Source organism: Primulina tabacum, chromosome 13 (assembly GCF_025594145.1).
Source record: "Primulina tabacum isolate GXHZ01 chromosome 13, ASM2559414v2, whole genome shotgun sequence".
NCBI lineage: Eukaryota > Viridiplantae > Streptophyta > Magnoliopsida > Lamiales > Gesneriaceae > Primulina > Primulina tabacum.
In genome coordinates, this window is record NC_134562.1 from 1,047,551 (window position 1) to 1,071,018 (window position 23,468).

At 34.9% G+C, this 23,468-nt stretch overlaps 1 protein-coding gene across 1 annotated transcript; it reads left to right on the top strand.

Annotated features, from left to right (window-relative positions):
* The first annotated feature begins 11,921 nt into the window (after positions 1–11,921).
* LOC142522845 (agamous-like MADS-box protein AGL12) lies at positions 11,922–21,823 on the top strand. Its single transcript, XM_075626405.1, has 7 exons — positions 11,922–12,298; positions 12,530–12,614; positions 13,368–13,429; positions 21,068–21,167; positions 21,258–21,299; positions 21,382–21,423; positions 21,572–21,823. The coding sequence occupies exons 1-7, from the start codon at positions 12,117–12,119 to the stop codon at positions 21,692–21,694; spliced, it is 636 nt and encodes a 211-aa protein (XP_075482520.1). The 5' UTR covers positions 11,922–12,116; the 3' UTR covers positions 21,695–21,823.
* Positions 21,824–23,468: the final 1,645 nt, after the last annotated feature.

The following is a 23,468-nucleotide window of genomic DNA, read 5'->3' on the forward strand; positions in this document are numbered from 1 at the left end:
CTAAATTTGATTATAAGTCTGGATTTTTTCAGATTCAAATGCATGAAGAAATCAAGAAATTCACAGCTTTCTCACACCACAAGGACATTATATTTGTGAAGCATTACCAATGTGATTGGCTAATTCGCCCAAATATTTCAAAGAAAAAAAGATAATGTATTTAAAGATTATTTCAAATTTATATTTGTTTATATTAATGATGTTTTAATTGCGTCCAAATATATAGAGGAACATATCAAGTATTTAGAGATTTTTTCTAAAGTTTGCAAGGAAGAAGAACTGGTTTTATCTTAAAAGAAATCAGTAATTGCCAAAAGAAAGATTGAATTCCTCATAATAGAAATAGATTAGTATGTAATAATCCTGCATGATCATATAGTAGAAAATGTGCAAAATTTTCCAAATAAGCTAAAAGAAAAGAAATAACTTCCAAGTTTTCTAGGAGTTATTAATTTAGCTGTGATGTTTTTTAAAAACCTAGCAAAACACCGGAAAGTATTCAGTTCATTACTGAAAAGATGCAAATTTTATATGGACGGAAGAATACACACAGGAACTTAGTCAACTCAATGAGATTTGTAAATTTTTTCCAAAAATGGCTATTCCACATGATGAAGATGATCTGATATTATATACAGATGTCAGTGATAATTGGTGGGCGACAGTATTAACTAAGTTCATACCAGATGGAGAACAGCCATGCAGATATTGCTGTGAACTTTTCTCATATGTTGAAGTCATAAGATGACATATCAACGAAAATTAATTTTATGCAGTAAAAATGGTTTTTGAAAAATGGCATTTATTTTTACTAGCAAATAAATTTACTTTGAAAGTTGATAATACACAAGTGAGAGCTTTCTTAAGAAATAGAATAGAATCTAAACTTGATTATTAAGATGGCAAGCTCTATGTCAAAATTATATTTTTGATATTGTGATTATAAAATCTAATAAAAATATTCTTGCAGATTTTTTTACAAGAGATGAACAATGGTTACATCAATGCCATCATAAAAATACAGAGGCATTTGATGGAACACCTTGAAATGCTTCAAACGAGTTTAACAAGCTTGTTCTAAATGCAGAAGTTGCGGGTAGGTTACAACAAGCCAATAAGAGAATTTTCTCTGATCGAATTACAAGATATTTATAGACTTATACTCAGCTATGATCTGTAATGAAAATGCCTATCCTCCGAGGCATTGAGAAGCCACTGGTTTCCCAAATGGAGAGTTTTAGAATACATGATTCTATACCTAGAGCAGGAGATTCAAATACTCCTAGCACAAGTGCTAAGTCGGGATCATCTCCAGATGAGTCGGCTGAAACAAAATTGAAACTCCAGATTCATATCTCGAGTCTTCAAGTCAACCCTTAACCTCGAGAATTGAAGAGGGAGAGATCAACCATAAACCTAAGACAGACAAAGGTAAATCTAAGGTTGATACTATTGAAGTTACAATTTCTCCATTTCAGGTTTATCAACAAATTTGGGAGAAATTAAAAACAAAAGTAGGCATTAAACCCGCCACAATCAGGGTTGATGTTCCATGAAAATATCCTAATGTATGGATGAAACCAAATTTATATCCAAAGGAAGTAAAATCCTGGTATGAATTCGGGGCTCTTGCCTCGGTTTATACTACATCACCTAGCTTCCTAAAAATTTCAGGACTACCTACATGGATTCAGGAAGCGGTTCATGAAACAAGGGCAAATAACGACTATTTTTCCAGAGGAGACATTTTGAAGCTATACTTTTTCATAGTAGCATTAGAACCAGCAGGAAAAGGCTCTCACGAAACTTTTCATTTTATCAAGTTAAGGAGGCCAGATATAAATGTCCAAAAATTCATCAAGGATCTTCCGACAGAAGAAAAACCCCTTGTTGCTTCAATAACTGAAGATGACATTTTTACCAGAAGAGCATGGGGTCTATCGATCTGTCGAACTGAGATGGACAAAGTCAAGTTTCCGTTTAAGTTTTTTCATAATTCGGTAAACGGAACATTCCTGTTAAATACTATGACAGAAAAAACAACAAGTTTTGCAGAAGATTTATTTGAAAAGAAAAGAAAAATTTTGTGGAATAGCAAGCTTTCGAGGAGTAAAGAAACTCGTCGGAAATTCTGCAACATGGCTCATGTGGGAGGATGGCCAGAACAGATCTGCTCAGAGTACCCAAATCAAAAGGAGCCAGAATTTGGCAAGGGCTTCAGACCTCGGTCAGACAAGAAGCATCAGCTGATATGATCCAGACATATATCTACTGGTTATGCCAGGAGATAAAGATGGAAGAACAAGCTGTTTCTAGATTAATGATATAGAAAAGAAAACTCAAGAAAATGTGTAGTGACCATTCAACCACCCAATCCACTCAAGAGATAATGCCAAAAACAGCTGGAAGACATTATAGAAAAGCTAAGTCAAGTTTTGAAGTTCGGAATTCATATCCGCAAAGGACTTCTATAAATACCAAGACAGAAGGAAGATGAAGATATCATTCAATCTCTTCCTTCCTTTCAAAATATTGTAATATTTTCTTTTTTAATTTATGTGTGTTTTAACTTCGACTCCTATTAGTAGCTAAACAAGTTCCTCCTCCTCTACAAGAGTTTACTATATAATAATAATTTGTTATGTTTGAATAAAAAGACACATCCTTTTGCCCCTCTCATGATTAGTTTCAAATTGAACAACTTTACTATACGCCATAAGGTAGGAAACAAAATAGGGTTGTGCTAGGTGTTGTTGAAGGAATCTACGTCATAAACCATCGGTTGCGATTTTGTGGCTGGGCTGTGAGAAGCAGTCTGTAAAACTCGATGGATATAACCCGACGGCACTCCGGTCAAAGAGGTAAATTGTTCAATTTATTATAACGAAGCATGATAGGCTATTTATTTAAAAAAATCGATCATTTGAACATGATATATAGGCTGGAAATCTTGCGTAGCAGCATGTCTTTAGGCTATATTCCTTTAAGAATAGGCTCGATAGGTAAAACAATGTCACGTACCATAATTCGAAGAATAAGGATATTTTCGGCAATTTTCAAAAAATTGGGGAGTTAAAATAAAGATTTAAGGGGATGAAAAGCAAAAGGAAAATTGAGTATGAAGTTAGAGATTTATTGTAAAATTTTCCTAAATTATTCGTCAATATTTTAATCTTTAACTTGGCTGAGAGTTGTAAGTTCGCAACAAATAAAAAAATCAAATAAATATGGTTTTTTTTAATTTTTTTAAATAAAAAAATCAAAAGTCGTGTCCACTGGATGCTTCATGTAAGGCCCGAGAAATTTATCCTGTTAATCGAAAATGACTTGGCATAATTGATATGATTATAAACGAAAAGGATTAGACCGGAAAAGACGGAAGAAAACACGGAATATGGGCGAGGACAGAACACCTCGCGCATATGCTCGACAAGGAGCCGCGCATATGCGTGTGGGTGGCAGAAGACCTCGCGCATATGCGCGAGAAGTGGTCGCGCATATGCGCGAGCTGTGCACAAGGTGAAATGCGAGTCCAGAGAAGTTCGCGCATATGCGCGGCGTAGAGGCGCGCATATGCGCGAGTGAGTGTGTGCACGAGACAGGAGGTCTCGCGCATATGCGCGAGCCGAGTGCGCGCATATGCGCGAGTTGATAAATTCAGAAGTGCCGGGCAGAAAGCCAGGCACATATGCGCGGGCCTTGGGCGCGCATATGCGCGCTGCATGCAGAACAAAAATGAGCCACTTGGTCTCTCGTATGCAACGTGTGTGTACATATATAAATATGTATATAGCATGAATTCATTTCAGAATTCATAAGAAATCGAAGAAGCTTCAGAGAAAGGGTGAAAAATCCTTACGCCTTTATATCTCGATCCGCCCGTCTGATTTTGAATCCGAGTACAGCATCTTGTTCCTAGCGACGCAGGCTACACAAGGACGTAAGTCTTGTTACGTTTAGATACGATTTGAAATTATGATATTGTCAGAATTGAATATGAATCATATATGGTGTTTCTGATATAGTAGACATCGTATAATTGAAGTCAGATTGAAGAACAGACTGTGTATGTATTTGTTATGATTGTCGGAGTTGATTTGATTGAGATTCGATATCAGGGTTGTATTGTTATTGATTATAAGTTGTACCGATATTGATTATGAATTCTAGTATTATATCTGTGATGTTGGGATTGACGGGGTTATCGAGACTGTATTGTTATGCCGTCAAAACATCAGTAAATTCATATTGATCAGATTCAGTAGTGACTTCGATTATATCGTGATATCGTCGATATGGATTAGATTGTATCTTGATTCGATATTGATTAGATTGTGTATTGATCAGAATAGATTTTGAATTGTGTTGCATATTGAGATTGTGCCTATGCGATATTGTATTTCAGATTGATATGGACAGATTTGACTTCGAGACTTCGACTTCGTCAGACCGCGAAGACAAAGGTATATATTTATGTTGATGTGGGATTGCACAACTCGAGTCCGATTGACTTGAGTTTCCCAAAATCACATACTTTACTTTATTGCATCGATATTTGCAATTGTATGAGGTTGATACCTTTGATTTATTGATTTATGTATTGAGTCATAAGCGGATACGCCTAGTCGTAAATTAGTAATCTTGTGACAGTAGTGCCGAATAGTGATAGAATCGTCACTGGCACATTGCACATTGTCACAGGATAGGATATTGGTGAAAATGCCAAAGTCTGTGACGGTTAGGTCAAGACACCCGACGTTTGGCTATATCGGAGTGGATAGAATTGAAGTTTCTTCTATTACTGGTGTTCGATATGGAAAGAGCCAAAGTCCGTGAATAAGACCATACCACCACCCCGATCGGGAGTGTAGGTGGGTGTATGTTCTTATTCCGATCGGGGTCCCTAGATTAGGACTGAGTCGAGTCTGAGTCTGAGAATCACTGAGAGTGATTCATTGCTTGATATTGAATTATGTTCCTGATGATGGTATATGCTTAGAATATAATTTATTCTTGATATTGATTCATGTTTAGGATTATAATACATGTGATGAATATTTGATTCATGATTCTGATTTTGATACATGTTATGAATATCTGTTATATGATTTTATATTTTTTATATGATTGCATGTATACATGATTTATACTGAGAATGTAATTCTCACCGGAGTTATCCGGCTGTTCTCTTGTTTGTATGTGTACATGACAACAGGTGGGACAGGATCAGGGTCGAGGAGATGAGGAGAGATCGTGATTAGAGTGGAGACTACGGACTTGGATTAAGGATATGGTTCGAACACTTGATAATTAATTGTTAAACCTTAGTTTTTATTGAATTAGACTGTACAGGATTTGTACTTTATTTTATACGAACATGTATAGTACTTACATTCCATTACGTTCCGCATTTAGAGAAATTTTTTTTATGACCCAAATTACTTGATTTGTAATTTGATCCTAATGATGATTAAGAATTTGATTAGCTTCCGGGTCCCCACACTTCATAAGTTTTTTCACCGACCACAATTCTCTCTGACGTTTTACATTAATTTTGCAATGGTTGTACCTTATTCTTGCGAATTTATTTGTTTTTAAAATTATTTATAAAAAAATCCAAATCTATAAAATGTTATTTTAAAGACCGATAAGGATAGGAATTGAAAAACAAAAAAAATATGAAAAAAATATATGTAGGGCCATAGAGAGAGGAAAATTCAAAAAGACTGAAATTTATAATCTCACTTTAGTTGCAACCCACATGAGTGTCCGTCCACTGAATGGCTTAATAAAAGCTCACAAGATATATAATTAAAATACATTATCAAAATGAAAATAAATATATAAAATATGATGAGGAATTAGCTCAAAATATGACAACAACGGGAAACTAACCAAAGAACCATATTATTATATATATTTGAGTGTTCTTAATGCTTGCTTGACCGGTTTAAAATCTTATATACCATTCATATGGTTATATATGTCCAAGCTTTTCAAACATAAATAGTTGTTCTATTCTTATAAGTTCCTACTTTTATATATTGAAAATTGTATTTTCTTTTATCATATATAATCGTCTCTTTCAATTTTTACTCCTATATCGTATTCATATCTTTCAAAATTTCAAAATTTTAGTTTTTTTTACACTGTGAATGCTGATGTGATATTGTACTTACAACTATCATATTAGTATTGAGTCAGTGTCACATTGGAAAATGACTAAAATGGCAAATAAAATTAAAAATAACATAATAAAACTGGAATTTGACACCATAGAAAACCATATATAAATATATAGGAAAAAAAGTAAAATTTTCATATATATGTTTACAATCATTTATGTCTGAAAAGCTTGGACATATTTCATGTTGTTTTTGTCGATGTAAGCATATAATTTACCGCACAAAAAAATTTGAATAAAAATCCACCTCTTCCCATGGGCTTAACGTCACCATAATATGACATCAGTAAGAGTGCTTTCCACCGATAAATATTTCATCCTTTTTAATATTTTCCACATATATTTTTATTAAATCTTGTTTATCAATATTACTACTTTAATATATATTAATAGAAATTTACCATTTTAATCTCTATATTGGTTAGAATCAAGTACTTATCACCAGATCAAAAGCTATAATTGTTAGTATAGGCAGTCAAGGTTCAACTTTATTTATTTATATTTGTGGCAGTACAGAGTACGCCAACTTGAGTGCTAATGGGTCACGCTGTTAGGCCTATGAGTTCGAGAAGATGTATGTCTATCTGTTAGTGTTGTCTCATATCATTTAGAAATTTGTTTTATCATATTCCTACCATCAACTATATTTTCAACAGAGACAATATTACTCGTTAAGATCCGATCACTCTTTTATGTCCCACCGAGCCAACCAGATCAAGAAGCGCAACATCAGCAGCTTGATGCATGAGAATTTCCCACGAAGACACTCATCCCAGTACTACTCTCACTCGTGGATTCTTAACACAATATTTTACCTCCCCCCAAGAAATATATAAATATACTTTTTGGGAGACTCGAATCTATGACCTTGCTTTGATACTATTTATTAGGATCAAAAGCTTACCACTAGGCCAAAGCTATAATTGTTAGATAAGACGCAACTTTATTTTCTTATACTTGTAACAGCGCAGAGTGTACCTACGTAGGTGCTAATGGGTCGATCCATAAGGCCCATAAGTCTGGGAAGGTGTGTGCCTTGTGCTATCTCATATCATTTAGAGATCAATCTTATCATTTTCTTATCACCAGCCTTATCACCAATAGAGACAGTATTGCTAGTTAAGATCCGACGTCACTATTTTACGACCCACCTAGGCATTAACAACAATAAAACATGTCTGATCAGATGTTTGCTCAACACATCAGTCTATTTTATGTGTCACCAGTTCTAGTACCTATTAGCATAGTTTTAATATTTGGACTCTTAAAACAATGCAAGTGTGTTTGTGAAACTCTACAATATATTCATTATCACGTAACTGATTTGTGCTAATAAAATTATAACATAAGTTTTCAAATAAAATTATAACATAAGTTTTCAATTTATCATTTTATGTCATATGTTTTGAACATCCACTGTCCAAATACGAGTTTGGTTTCTTCAACCGCTCAATTTATTTTACTTGCAATCACTGATTAATATTGACTTCGATGCCCACATCTATTTGGGTCAAGAACATATTAGTCCTTTTGGGACCTACACCTGAATTATCCTGACAGATCTTCCATCGCGTATTTCCATAAGGTGTGTGATTGTGTTAAAATCTTACTAGTTCTGTTTGATGTGTGTTTAACAAAACTTTGTTTAGACCTTTCCATTCTGATCAGTTAACCTGGATCTCTTATGAACTAGTTTGCAATTGTAGCGATTTTTACTTTTGACCCTCATAGAATTTTGTCTGATATGACTTTAATCATACCAGCTCAATTTTGGAATGAGAACCATTCTTGACGAGTCTGTTTTTGAGCCTCCTGACTTAGGACTCTCAAGTTCTGCATATCCAAGTCCATGATTAATTTTTTTGTTCTTCTGCTAAACAAGTTGACTGATTTGAATTTCAGGTTCTAAATGTTCATAGATGGTGCTGGATCTGACAAAATTTATGAATTTATATTTGTCTTTCTCCAAATACAACTGGGTACTTGTTTCAGAATAAATTCAATCATTATTGTCAAATCCTAAACCTATCTATCTCCTGCTTGCTTTTGACCTTCATGCAACTTTCAAGTGAAACATAAGACTCAGTCCGAGCGTTGACCAACTTGTTTAGCTTTTGAATTTTCGATAATTGTTATTTGGAATTTAGATCGCATATTTTAATTTCCAGTTGTTGTCATAGTAATTATGGTCTAAAGACTATCTACTCAACAAGCTATTCACAACTTGAGCTGGCAGACTTGTCTGTCAGACACTTTTTTCTGCTTTGACTTCCTCAAATATCTATAAAAGTCTTTTTTGATCCATAAACATCTCGTTAAGTTCAATGACTAACTCATCTTGTGTAAATTCATCAGAGAAAATCAAATACCTCATCAAGGATCATCATCTGCCATTAAGCACTTGGCTTAATCTTCGTTACTTTCACTGGAGGCCTCGTCTATAAGTCTTACTTAGCCCACAGGCCATTGATCTCTTCTGCTATCAGCACGTTTATGTTCTATCTTCTGAAAGATCTCTTTTCTTTTTTGATTCTTCTCTTTTCATGTGCCTTCTTTTCATTATTCTCGGGCCTGATACAGTAATCAATGAAGTGACCTTTTCTACCACAATTATAACATACTTGATTAGAAGAGTTTGATTCTTTCTTATATTTGTGCTTTTTATTGAAGTTCTGAAAATTATTCTGATTCTTACTCATAAATTTTCCAAACTTCCTAACAAACAATGAAATGACATCATTTCTTAGATTTTCTAATGACTTTGATGGCGATTCTCTGTTATAATAAGAGTTTTTGTAACTTGTAGAACAATTGTCTCTTCTTTATTCCTTGTTCCAAACTCAAACTCATAAGCCCTCAGATCATGCAATTAGAGCTTATTCAAATCCTTGGATTCCCACATGGCTATAGTCTTGACGTCTCATTCTCTTGGCGAAGCTCTCATCACTTTAAGTGAAGCCTCTCTGTTGTTATACTTCTTTCCAAGAGCCACCTTCGGCTCAATCAAAATGATGTTGAATCTCTCTTCAAACATGTTCATCCTCTCTCCATCCTTCAACTTTATATTATCGAACTTCTGAATGGATCCCATCAGCTTGTTCTCCCTAGTCTGATCATTCTCTTCACAAAGTTGGCCTATTTTTTTTTAGATTTCTTTAGCAGTTAAAAATATTTTAATTTTGCTAAACATATTTTATCTAATGTTCAATAAAGGATTTCTTTGGCATGTCTAGATTAGATTCCTTTTGGTTGTAAGCAGTGCGCCCCATTATGGGTTTTTCTACCATTTTAGGAACACCTTCTGTTACAACAATAGATGTGTTTGCTTTCATGATCTTCTTAGGTCCGTCTGTGATGACACACCACATGTTGTCTTCTTGACTGACAAATTTTCTTGTATTCAGATTTTCTTGTCATCACACTTTTCTTTATAAAACATAGGGATTTTGTTAAAAGAATCCATCAAAGTATATTAGGTATTCAGAGATCGAAATAAATATATCTGATACCACTTTTTAAGATTGAAAATAAAATTTTAGAGGGGGTGAATGAACTGCTATGGAAATATGGAAAGAAATGAATAACTTAAGTTAAAAGCTCAAGTTAATATTTCAACCAAATTGAGCTACTATATTACTAAGTGCGGAAACAACTCAAGTAGTAAGTGAATATGATAAAAGTGTGAGTTTGACATATCATTTCGAGTAAATGAATGAACAACACAAGTAATGACAGATAGGAGAGGTTGACTGAAAACAAAAAGAGGCAATAATTTGTTTATGGAAGTTCGAAAACTCAGCTTTTACGTCTTTCCTTCTTCTGTTTCCAGAAGGATTCCACTAGAAGATTTGATCGGTACAACCCTTTGTATAAACTCACTTCAGCTCGGTTCACCAAACCTATTGAGTTGAAACTCCAAGTAATTCTTTCTTAACTCAATCTGTTCAGAAACATACTTCTTATAGTTACGGAGATTCTCACAATATAATGAAGCTCGAATATACAAATGATAAGTGAGAACAAAATGTGCACATGATGATTAAGCTAATCGATCTGATAGAACTTTGTGTGTAAGCAAATCAGCTTCTGATAAATCTTCCAAAAATACATGTCGACATCAACGTCCGCAAAAAAAAAAAAGACCAAAAACGATTACATGACTAAAAATGCAAATTTATAGTTAAGATGACCAAAAATGAAAAAGAACATATAAGTTACATGACAAAAAATACAAATTAACGTTAATATAACCAAAAGTGAAAAAAATACAATATACATGACAAAATGTAAATTCATAATTAACATGACAAAAAAATCTAAATTACAGTATAAAAATGGAATAATCCATTATTAAATATACATATATATATATCTAATTAAAAGGAATAACATTCTTCTTAGCATTACAAATTTCAAAAATTCCATATTTATTCTAAAGTGGATATTAATTAACTATTATAATTATTATCATATGGTAAAAGTAAAGCAAAGTGGTGCTTTAGCACGTGGACTCTCACAACTTTTGTCCGACATGGACAACTCCATTAACCCCTCATTATCATTAAAATATGTATTAACTTTAATCCTTAGTATTCCATTTCAACTAAAGATTTGGACGCAGCTATCCCATCCCATCCACGTGGCAATCATCCCGCAGTCGGAATATCCACGTGCCAAATTCCCATGTCTCAAAAGATAATATATAATGGAAAGAGATTAAGACGATCTAATTCGTGTTTTCAATTGAAGACAACTAATTAATAATGTATTAATAATTTATATATTTGATTTGGCATGATTCTCGTCTTCAAAGTTAAGGTGCCACAGCCTAACCTTTTTTGATAGGACGACTATAAAATATTAGGCTCCTTAATTGTGGTCTAAAAAGCTCCCTAATTACAATTAAGAATATAGCTTGGTGGGATCCAAGTGATCGTCATATTTAATTTAATCATTAAGACTTGATCATATATATATTCTTGTAAAGAATTAACGAGCTTGTAATAATTATTTACAATTATATGACTTCAAACATTCACCTGTCACTGTCGATAATGATTTACTTCAAATCTTTTGAACCGTGCAGCAGTCAATCCGAAGACCCCAAGAAGGACAATTATTGTTCCACTTCATTTTGAATCAATATAACACACACAGACACATATGTATATATATGTATGTTATTAATTATAAACAAAATTATCTAAATTAGTATCGTCTTTTAAAAAATGTTAAACTTTTAATAAATGAAATGCGTGCACTTTGGGGGTTGGCAGTCCATGTGGAAATGAATCTTCCTCAATATTTTTTTTGCAGCAATCATAATTAATATATTCTTTTAACTTTGCATAAGTGATAAATTACTCAGAACAATAGGGTTTTGGGAGACCAGTAGCAAGGATGAAAAAGTGCCCAAAAAAGGAAAAAAAAATCCCAAACATTTGGTTGGATGCACATGAAATATATGCTGACTCGACTCCAAACTAACTTGTCGTCCTAGGTAACGTGCGTCCAATTAAGATGGGATGATTTGTCTTTAATTTGACTCCGATCCTCAAAAGTTAAGCTTGTGTGTTCGTCTTTAGGGGATATACGTAATTAAATTAAAATGGGTTTTGAGATTGGTGATGGTGCATATACACACACACACATATATATATATTTATATATATATATATATATTTATGTGCTTTTAGGAGTTTATATTAATTAATTTAGACCCGGAATGAGGGGGTACTGCATATATATAATAAGGTTGTATGGAGGACAAGATGAATGTTAAAGTAAGTGTGAGATCCATCTGGGAAATGAGGGCAATACTAGAAGCTAGTTCAAACTAGTGCAAGGTTGTCTTCGATACATCAAGAATTTTAAACCGATTAATTTTACAATTATCAATCGGGTTTTAACTCGTTTTGAGTATATATATTCGATGGCTCGTGGAAAGATCCAGATGAAGAGGATTGAGAATCCGGTGCACCGGCAGGTGACCTTCTGCAAGCGTCGTGCGGGGCTCCTCAAGAAGGCTAAGGAGCTGTCTGTGCTGTGCGATGCTGAAATTGGAGTTTTCATTTTCTCCGCCCACGGAAAGCTCTATCAACAAGCCACCAAAGGGTACATATTATAATAAATTCTATGCTTAGTCTCCAATTAATTATGTTAATATATATATATATATATCTATATATATATATATATATGAAATGAATGAATATCAGAGAATTTCAATTGCATGTCTTTTTTTTTTTTTTTAATTTATGAATCCCATGATTACATTAATTAAGATTTAAAATTTAGGATTAGTCTATAATTATTTATTCTGATATATTATGTATTTTGTGGAAGAACCATGCAAGACTTGATTGAAAGGTACATCAAGTGCAATCCTGGAGCCGCAGCCGAAGACCCTAAATTGGACAACCACCTTATGGTACTTTTATTTATTCAACATTTTCTAAACCAATTTTAACAATATATATATATATATATATATATAATTTATGTGACGCTAAAAATTATGGAGCTCACCTGGCTTCTATACATAATGATAACAGATATATATATATATATATATATATTTATTTATATATATATACATATATATATATATATATATAAATGTAATGATAATCTGGTTATATTCAGGGACGGACCTATGCTTGGCCCGTCCTAGGCTGTAGCCCACCCCAAATTTTTTTTTACAAAGAATTATAGAGATTCGAGTCAATTTTAATTTTTTTTGGTAAATATATATAGAGATTCGAGTCAATTCTAATTTTTTTTTGGTAAATCAATTAGTTAGAATGATCTATATCCTTTCAAATCTTGCTTTTTGACTGGCAAAATAATTATCCATCGCTCATATAAATTCTATAAAATTAAAAAATAGAATTACATATTCTTGAGTAGAGTGGCTGCTTGATTCTAATCATGAAAAGTCAATTTATATATTTGCTTAATCTAAAGAAACAGAATTGAAAATTTAAATCTTGGGAATTATATTCTTACTAGATATAACATGATATGAAAGTACTATAGTGGCAATATTTGATCCACTATAATTCTATTTCAAAAACTTCTAGAAACTTTCGATATATATATGTTGCGCGCGCATACACAAGTAAAAATTTGGTGGTCAAGTAGAAGTTTCCATGCAGCGCAGCTTACAAAAATTTAATCGCAGGACCCGAATAAGGAAATTAGCATGCTGAGGCAAGAAATCGAAGTACTCCAAAAAGGATTAAGGTAAAAGTATGTAATTGATTTTGATTTCTATACATATATATTATTCCTGTGGCGCCCCAAACCTCGCCACGTAGTCATACAACATGTGACGTCATATGCATAAATTTTTTTTTTCAACAACGTAATAATATAATGCATATACGACCAAATAGTGCAATCATCACACTATCTACGTCAGTGTAGAAAAAACAGTATAATAAATACACACATACAACTCAAATAAAACAATAAGTTATACTGTCTCTATCTACTTTTATCTACAGGATTGTTTGACTAGACACACTTAGTCATTCACCACTATCATGTCTCACAGCATAGTCTTGTAACCTGCCCAACAGAAACAGTCCCCAAAGGGTGAGCATACACAACAATCATCATCGCAATACATAACAATTATATTAACAACAACATAAGATATAACTGAAATGATAACAGAAATACTCCCTTTGCCGTTTCTGGACAATCAGTCCTCAACAACATCACACTACAACAATAACATCGACGATACGTCGCACCCCAACTCCGACGACAGCAATATCATCGAACGAATAACAACATTGATGATACGTCGCACCCCAACACCGACGACAGCAATATCGCCGAACGAATAACATCAACGATACGTCGCACCCCAACTCCGGCGACAACAATATCGTTGAACGAACAACATCAACATGACGTCTCCCAACAACGACAGCCAACAACATCAACAATAATAAACAACAACAAATATAATATCAAATCACCCAATTCCGATGACTTACCATCGTTCAACGCAATAGCATTTATCAATACTAAACAATAACAATGTATGCTCGTACGTTAACACGTACCTGATAATCGAGTATATATAAAATCTGGCTATTTCTTTGATCCCGAGACTTGTGATGTATCTCAAATCGAATACCTCGTGTCAACGATCCCAAAACTGAAGTCGGTTTGTCGATTGGATAAACAGATAAGTCACAAAATCGAAAAGAAAATTTTGAAACTATATTCCATGTTCTCTCTCGTTTCTCCTCTGTCTCTCATCAGTCTCAATCACTTTGTGGCTCAACATTTTTTTTAATATTATATTATATTAATAATATAATAAAAAATAATTTAATATAAAATATTTAACATTTTTAACACCGGTAGATCCCTTTGGACTAATCAAACAATCAAAGTGTTTAAAACTCAAAACATGAAACTTCTATATCTTTGAGTTTTTTACATTATGTTCAAATTTTAAATCATTTGGACTTCATACAATCAAAATATGTCATATTTTTCTCTTTAAAAATAATTAATTATTTAGTAATTTCACATTACTAAATCAACAACTTGTAATATTTTTACTTCATGCATTACATTTCTACCCCCTTTAAATGAATTTCGACCCCGAAATTAATCAACAACAGCAATAACATGCATAAATAAAGATACGTCATACCATCAGAACAAGTAGGGGTAGAGCTCTCTCATATGCTGCTCTGTCTCCCAAGTGGTCTCTTCGACACCTCTATATTCCCACTGAACCTTCACCATCGGCATAAGTTTACTACGAAGCTTCCGTTCAGATCGATCCAAAATACAAAGTGGTCTCTCAACATAAGACATATCAGGATCTAATTGAACTTCAGAAATATCCAACACATGTGAAGGATCCGGCTCATACTCCCGCAACATCGACAGATGAAACACATCATGAATACCATATAAAGATGGAGGTAGAGCCAATCGGTAAGCCAAAGTGCCTATCCGCTGCAATATCTCATACAGAACAACATATCTCGGTGCCAAATTTTCTTTCATATCAAATCGCACTGTGCCACGAAAAGGAAAAACTTTCAAAAATACTCGATTCCCTGCTTAAACTCTAAGGGTCTTCGTCTTTTATTGGCATAGGCGGTCTGTCTATCTTGAGCTGCTTTCAATCGCTGCTGTATCAATTTTACTTTATGTTCCATCTCATGAATCATATCAGGACCGGTAACTGTAGCTCGATCAACATCATCCCAGTATAACGAAGATCTACAACGTCTCCCATATAATACCTCAAATGGAGCCATCTGAATACTACTCTGATAACTATTGTTATACGCAAACTCCACCAATGGAGTAGATGACTGCCAAACATATTTAAAATCCATAACATAAGCACGCAACATATCCTCCAGCGTCTGAATAGTACGCTCAGTCTGACCATCTGTCTGGGAATGATAAGTTGTACTCAATCTCAACTCTGTCCCCATCGCAGTCTGCAATCCTTCCCAAAAATGAGAAGTAAATCGAGGATCTCTATCAAAAATAATAAACACTGGAATCCCATGCAACCGTACAATCTTTTGTATATACAACTGTGCCATCGTCAAGTACGTACTACTCATGCTATAGGGTATAAAATGTGCAACTTCATCAATCGATCAACAATCACCCAAATAGCATCAATAGTTCCAGTGCTTCTTGGCAAATGAGTCACAAAATCCAACGATATGTGCTCCCATTTCCAAGTCAGTACTTCTAAACTCCTCAATTCACCTCCTGGCCTTCTCCTCTCAGCTTTGATCTGTTGACAATTGAGACATCGACGTACAAAATTAATCACATCACGTTTCATTCCCTTCCACCAAAACTGAGAGCGTAGATCCTTATACATCTTCTTGCCACCAGGGTGGATAGAATACCGACTACAATGTGCACGCCGCAACATTCCCTGGCGCAACTCAGATGCATCAGGAACTACCCATCTATCATTCATCCTCAAACTGCCATCATCAGTCACTCTAAAACAAGTATCTTGTTTACGAGAAACCAACTCCTTCCATTGCTGAACTCTCTCATCTGTCATCTGTGCATCACGAATACAACCATATATATCAAGTTCAGCTAATAAGGTAGATACCTGAATAAGAGTCGTTGAGATATCAAAATCATATCCCAAGTAAAAACAAGACATCATCATATCTGATAGACGACTCACATCCTCTGCAGTACAACTCACTTTATGGCTCAATGCATCAGCTGTAAGATTGGCTCGATCATGATGATATTCAATCTCACAATCATAATCCTTCAGAAAATCTAGCCATCGTCTCTGTCTCATATTCAACTCTGTCTGTGTAAACAAAAATCTCAAGCTCTTATGATCAGTATAAATCGTAAACGAGGTACCATATAAATAGTGTCGCCATATCTTCAAGGCAAAGATAATGGCTTCCAACTCCAAATCATGCACATGGTACCTTGTTTCGTGTGGTTTCAGCTGTCTCGAGGCATATGCCACAACATGTCGATCCTGCATCAAAACACATCCCAAACCATGTAATGATGCATCAGTATAAACAACAAACCTCTCATTTTCTGTAGGGATTGATAACATTGGTGCAGTCCTCATTCGGTGCTTCAACTCCTGAAAACTCCTCTCACATGCTTCAGACTACTAAAATCGCACACCTTTCTGAGTCAACTGTGTCAAAGGTCTAGCAATATTTGAAAATCCCTCGATAAATCGACGATAATAACCTGCTAAACCCAAGAAAATACGGATCTCTGGTACAGATGTAGGTGCAGACCACTGTAATATGGCTTCGACCTTCGTTGGATCAACAGAAATCACATCTCTTGATATAACATGACTCAAGAAGACCACTCGATCCAACCAAAACTCACACTTACTGAGTTTGGCATATAACTGACTATATCGCAGTACCTGTAATACTGAACGTAAATGTCATGCATGCTCAGCCTCACTCCTGGAATATATCAATATATCATCAATAAACACAATAAAAAACTGATTGAGATAAGGCTGAAATACCCTATTCATCAAACTCATAAACACAGCTGGAGCATTCGTAAATCCAAACGGCATAACCAAAAACTCATAATGTCCATGTCTGGTCCTGAATGTTGTCTTCTGAATATCCTCCTCTCTAACTCGTAATCTGATGATATCCTGACCTCAAATCAATCTTCGAATATATTGAGGTTCCCTGCAACTGATCAAACAAATCATCAATATGAGGGAAGGGATATTTATTCTTAATCATTACCTTATTCAGCTGTCGATAGCCAATACAAAGCCGCATCGTTCCATCTTTCTTTCTCACAAATAAGAGTGGTGCGCCCCCAGGTGATACACTAGGGCCAGTGTATCCCTTTTCCAGAAAGTCCTGCAACTGGGCTTTCATCTCTCTCAACTCCGCTGGTGCCATTCTGTAAGGAGTACGAGAAATAGGGGAAGTACTTGGCATCAACTTAATCCAAAACTCCACCTCACGAACTGGTGGGAAGCCTGGAATCTCATCAAGAAATACATCGGCAAACTCAGCAACTACATGTATCTCCTCTATTCCCACCTCCTTCTTCTTTTCTGTCACATCTACAGCATAAATAAGATAACCCTCATGTCCAAGCTCCAATAACCGAGACATCCGGATAGCAGATACCAGACGAGAACCTTTCCCATAAAATGTCCAATGCTCTTTCTCATCTGTATAAAAATATACCACCCGCTGATAACAATCAACAGTCGCACAATATCTCCTCAGGAATATTAATTCCCACAATACAATAAAAATCAGTCATCACCAGAATAATCATATCTGATCTCAGCTCGTAGCCCTCATAAGAAATAATACCATCTGATATCATGGATACAACTGATATATCAACTCCAAAGGGTGTCGAAACAGAAAAAGGCATAGGTAATGGAGACGAACGCATATGATGCTCAACCACAAACCTCTTCGATATAAAAGTATGCGAGGCACTAGTATCAACAAGAATATAAGTAGGATAAGAACATAAATAACACTTACCCGGTATCATCTCCTCTCGTGCCTCCTCAGCCTGCTCTCGTGTCAAAGCATACACATGTGTTTGAGGCAGACCAGCTCCCTGCATACGTGGTTGTCCTCCAGAAGGTCGTGGTGCAAACTGCTGAGGCTGTCGTCCTCCCTTCTCTGAGGATCTACCTCTATCACTCCTGGGCTCTCGTTGTCCCTCACGACTAGGACACTGTCTGGCTATATGGCCCACACCGCCACACTCAAAACAAGTGATATCGGTCTGTGTACACTGTCTGATCAGATGAGGTCCCCCACAACGAAAACATCTCACTGCTCTGGACTCCCCTCTCTGCCCTTGGACAGACTGAGAACTACCTCCACGTCTCTCAACACGTCGCAAATCAAATTGGTGCTTCCCAGATGATGATGATGAAGATGAACCCTTTTGATATTTAAAAGACTGTCCCTGCGGTCGCAATGACACCCTAGTTGGCTATGATAATCGTCCCTGAGCCCATACTCCTGCATAACCAACTCAGCCATCTCAGCCCTCGTCACTGCATCCTCAAATGATACCTGGTAATTTGATTGCACACGATCAAATAACTCTAACTTCAACCCTTTCAAGAAGTGTCTCATCTTAGCATGAACATTCGTAACAATATGTGGCACATAATTCAACATTGCAGAATATCGAGTCTCATACTCAGCAACAAACATACTACCCTGTCTCAAATCCTCGAATTCTCTCTCTTTCTTTTGTCTGGCTGCTATAGAAAAATATTTATCAAGAAAAAAGATCGGAACACATCCCAATCAACAGTACGGCCATGTGCTCTCAATCCGGCCTTATTTGCTGCCACCACAATAATACATTCCTCGAAAGCTGAAATGTAGCTAATCGTAACCAAGCAGACCTAGCACATGGAGCAGTCACAAATATCTGCTCTATCCTCTCAATCCACTCCTCTGCTCGCTCGCCAGTCTCAGAACTATCAAATCTCGGCGGAAGATAACTGCTAAACTATGCCAAAGTCAACTCACCAGGCAATAAAGGCTGATCTGCATGTGTCTGTCCCATAAGAGGAGGTGGCAATTGATTCATCTGTCCAAACCTGTCAACCTTGTCTGTTTCCTCGTGTGGATATACCTGTTCTCTAGCTGCCATCACTGGAAATCAAATTGTTAATCATAACATTTAACAATTATAATCCAGTAATCATCATCACACCTTTCGCATGAAATCACGCGTAACTAAAGATCAATAAATCATATCGAGAAATCATCAATAACAAGTCAAATGCACAGACACACGCAGATAATATCGTCATCCAACTCCCTCATCACAAACCCAACTCCTAACCATCCCAGACATCTAACATATGCTCTGATACCAACAATGTGGCGCCCCAAACCTCGCCACGCAGTCATACAACATGTGACGTCATATGCATAAAAATTTTCTTTTCAACGACATAATAATATAATGCATATACGACCACATAGTGCAATCACCACACTATCTACGTCAGTGTAGTAGAAACATTATAATAAATACACACATACAACTCAAATAAAACAATAAGTTATACTGTCTCTATCTACTATTATCTACAGGATTGTTTGACTATACACACCTAGTCCTTCACCACTATCATGTCTCACGGCATAGTCTTGTAACCTGTCCAACAGAAACAGCCCCCAAAGGGTGAGCATACACAACAATCATCATCGCAATACATAACAGTTATATTAACAACAACATAAGATATAACTGAAATGATAACAGAAATACCCCATTTGTTTTTTTGGACAATCAGCCATCAACAACCTCAACAACATCACACTGCAACAATAACATCGACGATACTTCACACCCTAACTCCGGCGACAGCAATATCATCGAACAAACAACAACATCGACGATACGTCGCATCCCAACACCGGCGACAACAATATCGTCGAACGTATAACATCAACGATACGTCGCACCTCAACTCCGGCGACAGCAATATCGTTAAACGAACAACATCAACGTGACGTCTCCCAACAACGACAGCCAACAACATCAACAATAATAAACAACAACAAATATAATATCAAATCACCCAATTCCAGTGATTTACCATCGTTCAACGCAATAATATTTATCAATATTAAACATTAACAATGTATGCTCGTACATCAACACGTACCAGATAATCGAGTATATATAAAATCTGGCTATTTCATTGATCTCGATATTTGTGATGTATTTCAAATCGAAGACCTCGTGTCAACGATCTCAAAACTGAAGTCGGTTTGTCGATTGGATAAACCGATAAATCACAAAATCGAAAAGAAAATTTTGAAACTATATTCCATATTCTCTCTTGTTTCTCCTCTGTCTCTCATCAATCTCAATCAGTTTGTGGTATTCAATGAATTCCACCGACTCAACATTTATTTTTTTTATTTTTAATAATATATTATATTAATAAAATAATATAATATAAAATATTTAACATTTTTAACGTCGGTAGATCCCTTTGGACTAGTCAAACAATCAAAGCGTCTAAAACTCAAAACATGAAACTTCGATATCTTTGAGTTTTCTACATTATATCCAAATTTCAAATCATTTAGACTTCATATGATCAAAATATGTCATATTTTTCTCTTTAAAATAATTAATTATTTGATAATTTCACATTACTAAATCAACGACTTGTAATATTTACTTCATGCGTTACAATTTCATCTCCTCAGATAGATATATATCATCATATTCACAAGCTTCTTGTAATATATTTTCACTAAACTATTATCATTATAATTATTTAAGTAAAATAATTCCTTTTTTTTACTGTAATTTTAAATACAGATTCATAAATGGAGGAGTAGGAGGAGCAATGAGCTTGGAAGAATTGAATGTTTTGGAGAAACATCTCGAGATGTGGATGTATCAAATCCGCTCAACTAAGGTATAGTATTTATGAACACACAAACACACACACATATACACTACAATTCAAAATTTTTGCGATTATTTAATCAATGATTTTATGATATAGATGAATAGTATGTTTGAAGAAATTCAGTTACTGAAGAGCAAGGTAACTAAGCTTAACGTCTGTTAGATATATAACACAACGTTGTAGCGATCGAATTTATATGTATACTCATTTATATATGTAGGAGGGGATACTGCAAGCAGCAAACATTCATCTTCAAGACAAGGTATATAATGTACTGATAATATTGTCATAAAATCTCTCTTATCCATAATATTATTTAAGGATGCATGTATTTATATAATATGTATAATTCGACTTCGACGACGACGACGACTAAGTATTCATATATTTTCACAAATCTAATTTTGCAGATCGATGAGCAATATGAGACGGCTGCTAATATGGCACCTATTTTCAGTGCCCACTTTGATTACCCGCTAACCACTAACATTAATCTAGCCACACAAAATGACTACGGAATATATCAATTTTAGCGATATATATAAACACACATATGTGTACGTATGTGTGTGTGCATGCTTTGCTGGTTGTTATTGTAAACTGAATTATCAAGCATACATACTTGATCAATAATGTACGTACGTTTGTGTATTTTTTTATTAAGACTATGGGTGCCAAATGTTGTAATAAGGTATAATTTCCTTTAGTTTTAGTGTCATGCGTCTATTTCTAATAGACGACTGCTTGTTACTTTTTATCTTTTAATATATTTTAGAAAAAATAATTTTTTAGTCCAATAACTTGTTCAATTTTGAATTTTTGTCAACTAAGTTTTCAAAATTTGGTTTTGATATGCTTTGCCACGCCCCGAGATCGAGACGTCGGTGACATCCGGCATTGTTAATCAAATAACAATAAGTCTCGTAGAAAATAGTCAAATACCAGTATATTTCATAAAACTTCATTGTATTTAAATGAAATGAAAAATACAGAGGTTGCGGAAGCGAGAAATACAAACATTGCTAAGAAAGACAAAGGAACACTAATGGGCTTGAACATCCAGAACTTGAATTCCTTCATTCTAATTCTTTACCAGCCCCAGAACTGCTCATGCTCCTTATGTTCTACATGTTCTTCATTCTCATCTGGAGAGGACGTAAGAGGGCTGAGCGTTTTGGGAAACACTCAGCAAGCAGGGCCGATCGAATACAGAAAACATTTTATATATAATACTTTTAAAACATTCTTCTTTTTACGTAGCATAGTATATCAGAGTTGAATGAACAGAACTCAAACATTGAACAAATCAGAGCTTCAGAGTTGGATGAACAGCAATCAGACTTAGAACAATAAAAACTTTGAATCAGAACATTTCAAAACAGAACTTATCAGAACTTATTAGACAAACAGATTATAATAATCATAGGCTATCCTTGATCTTGGGCTCCCTTTGGGGCCTTCCCCTGTAAATGGGCTCCTCTGGGGTCTTTTTCCCCATTCGGGCTCCCTCTAGGCCTTCTCACATAGACAGACTCTCTCTAGGGCTTTTTCTCTCACAGGCTTTCACGATGCACCATTATCAGATTCAAATAAATAACTTATTATTCGGAGACAAATTGGTTCGAACAGAATGACACCAACATAGAACGAAATGGGGAAGCATAAACGAGCAAACAGACGGAACGAAACGATTTGAAGTAACTTAGTGATTTTCGAAATCCACACTTATTCACATCGTGCAGTGGACGATCGAATTATAAAACAACAACAGTGAAAAATATTTTTACATAAAATAACATTTTCATAATCATGCATGCTTAAACATTTTCATATCATCATAAACAAATTCATATTCGTCATAAACATTTCATATCATCATATACATATTCGTATTCTTTTTCGTTGAATTCAGATCGTTAAATGTGACTTTTGTATTCGTATTGGGGGCGATGTATCCATCTACATGTAACAACAATACTGAGAGACGAGGACATCATCGACAGTCTTACCCGTCAACTAAGCATTGGCCTTATGTAATCACATATAATCGTATTCGTATTAGTCACAATGACTTCACTTCTTTCAACATTTCATATTTTCATCACTTTATAAAATTCTTGCATATAATAATCGTTCTTCTTTAAAACCAAGGATGCATCATGTCTTTTAGCATTAATGTTTCATCATAAAATTTCATAAACATTTTAAATAAAAAAATTTAACATATTTTACAGCATTCAGGGCACTACACGTTTAACATTTTTCAGGAGTAAAATGACAGTTTTACCTCTAAGCATAACTTTTCGT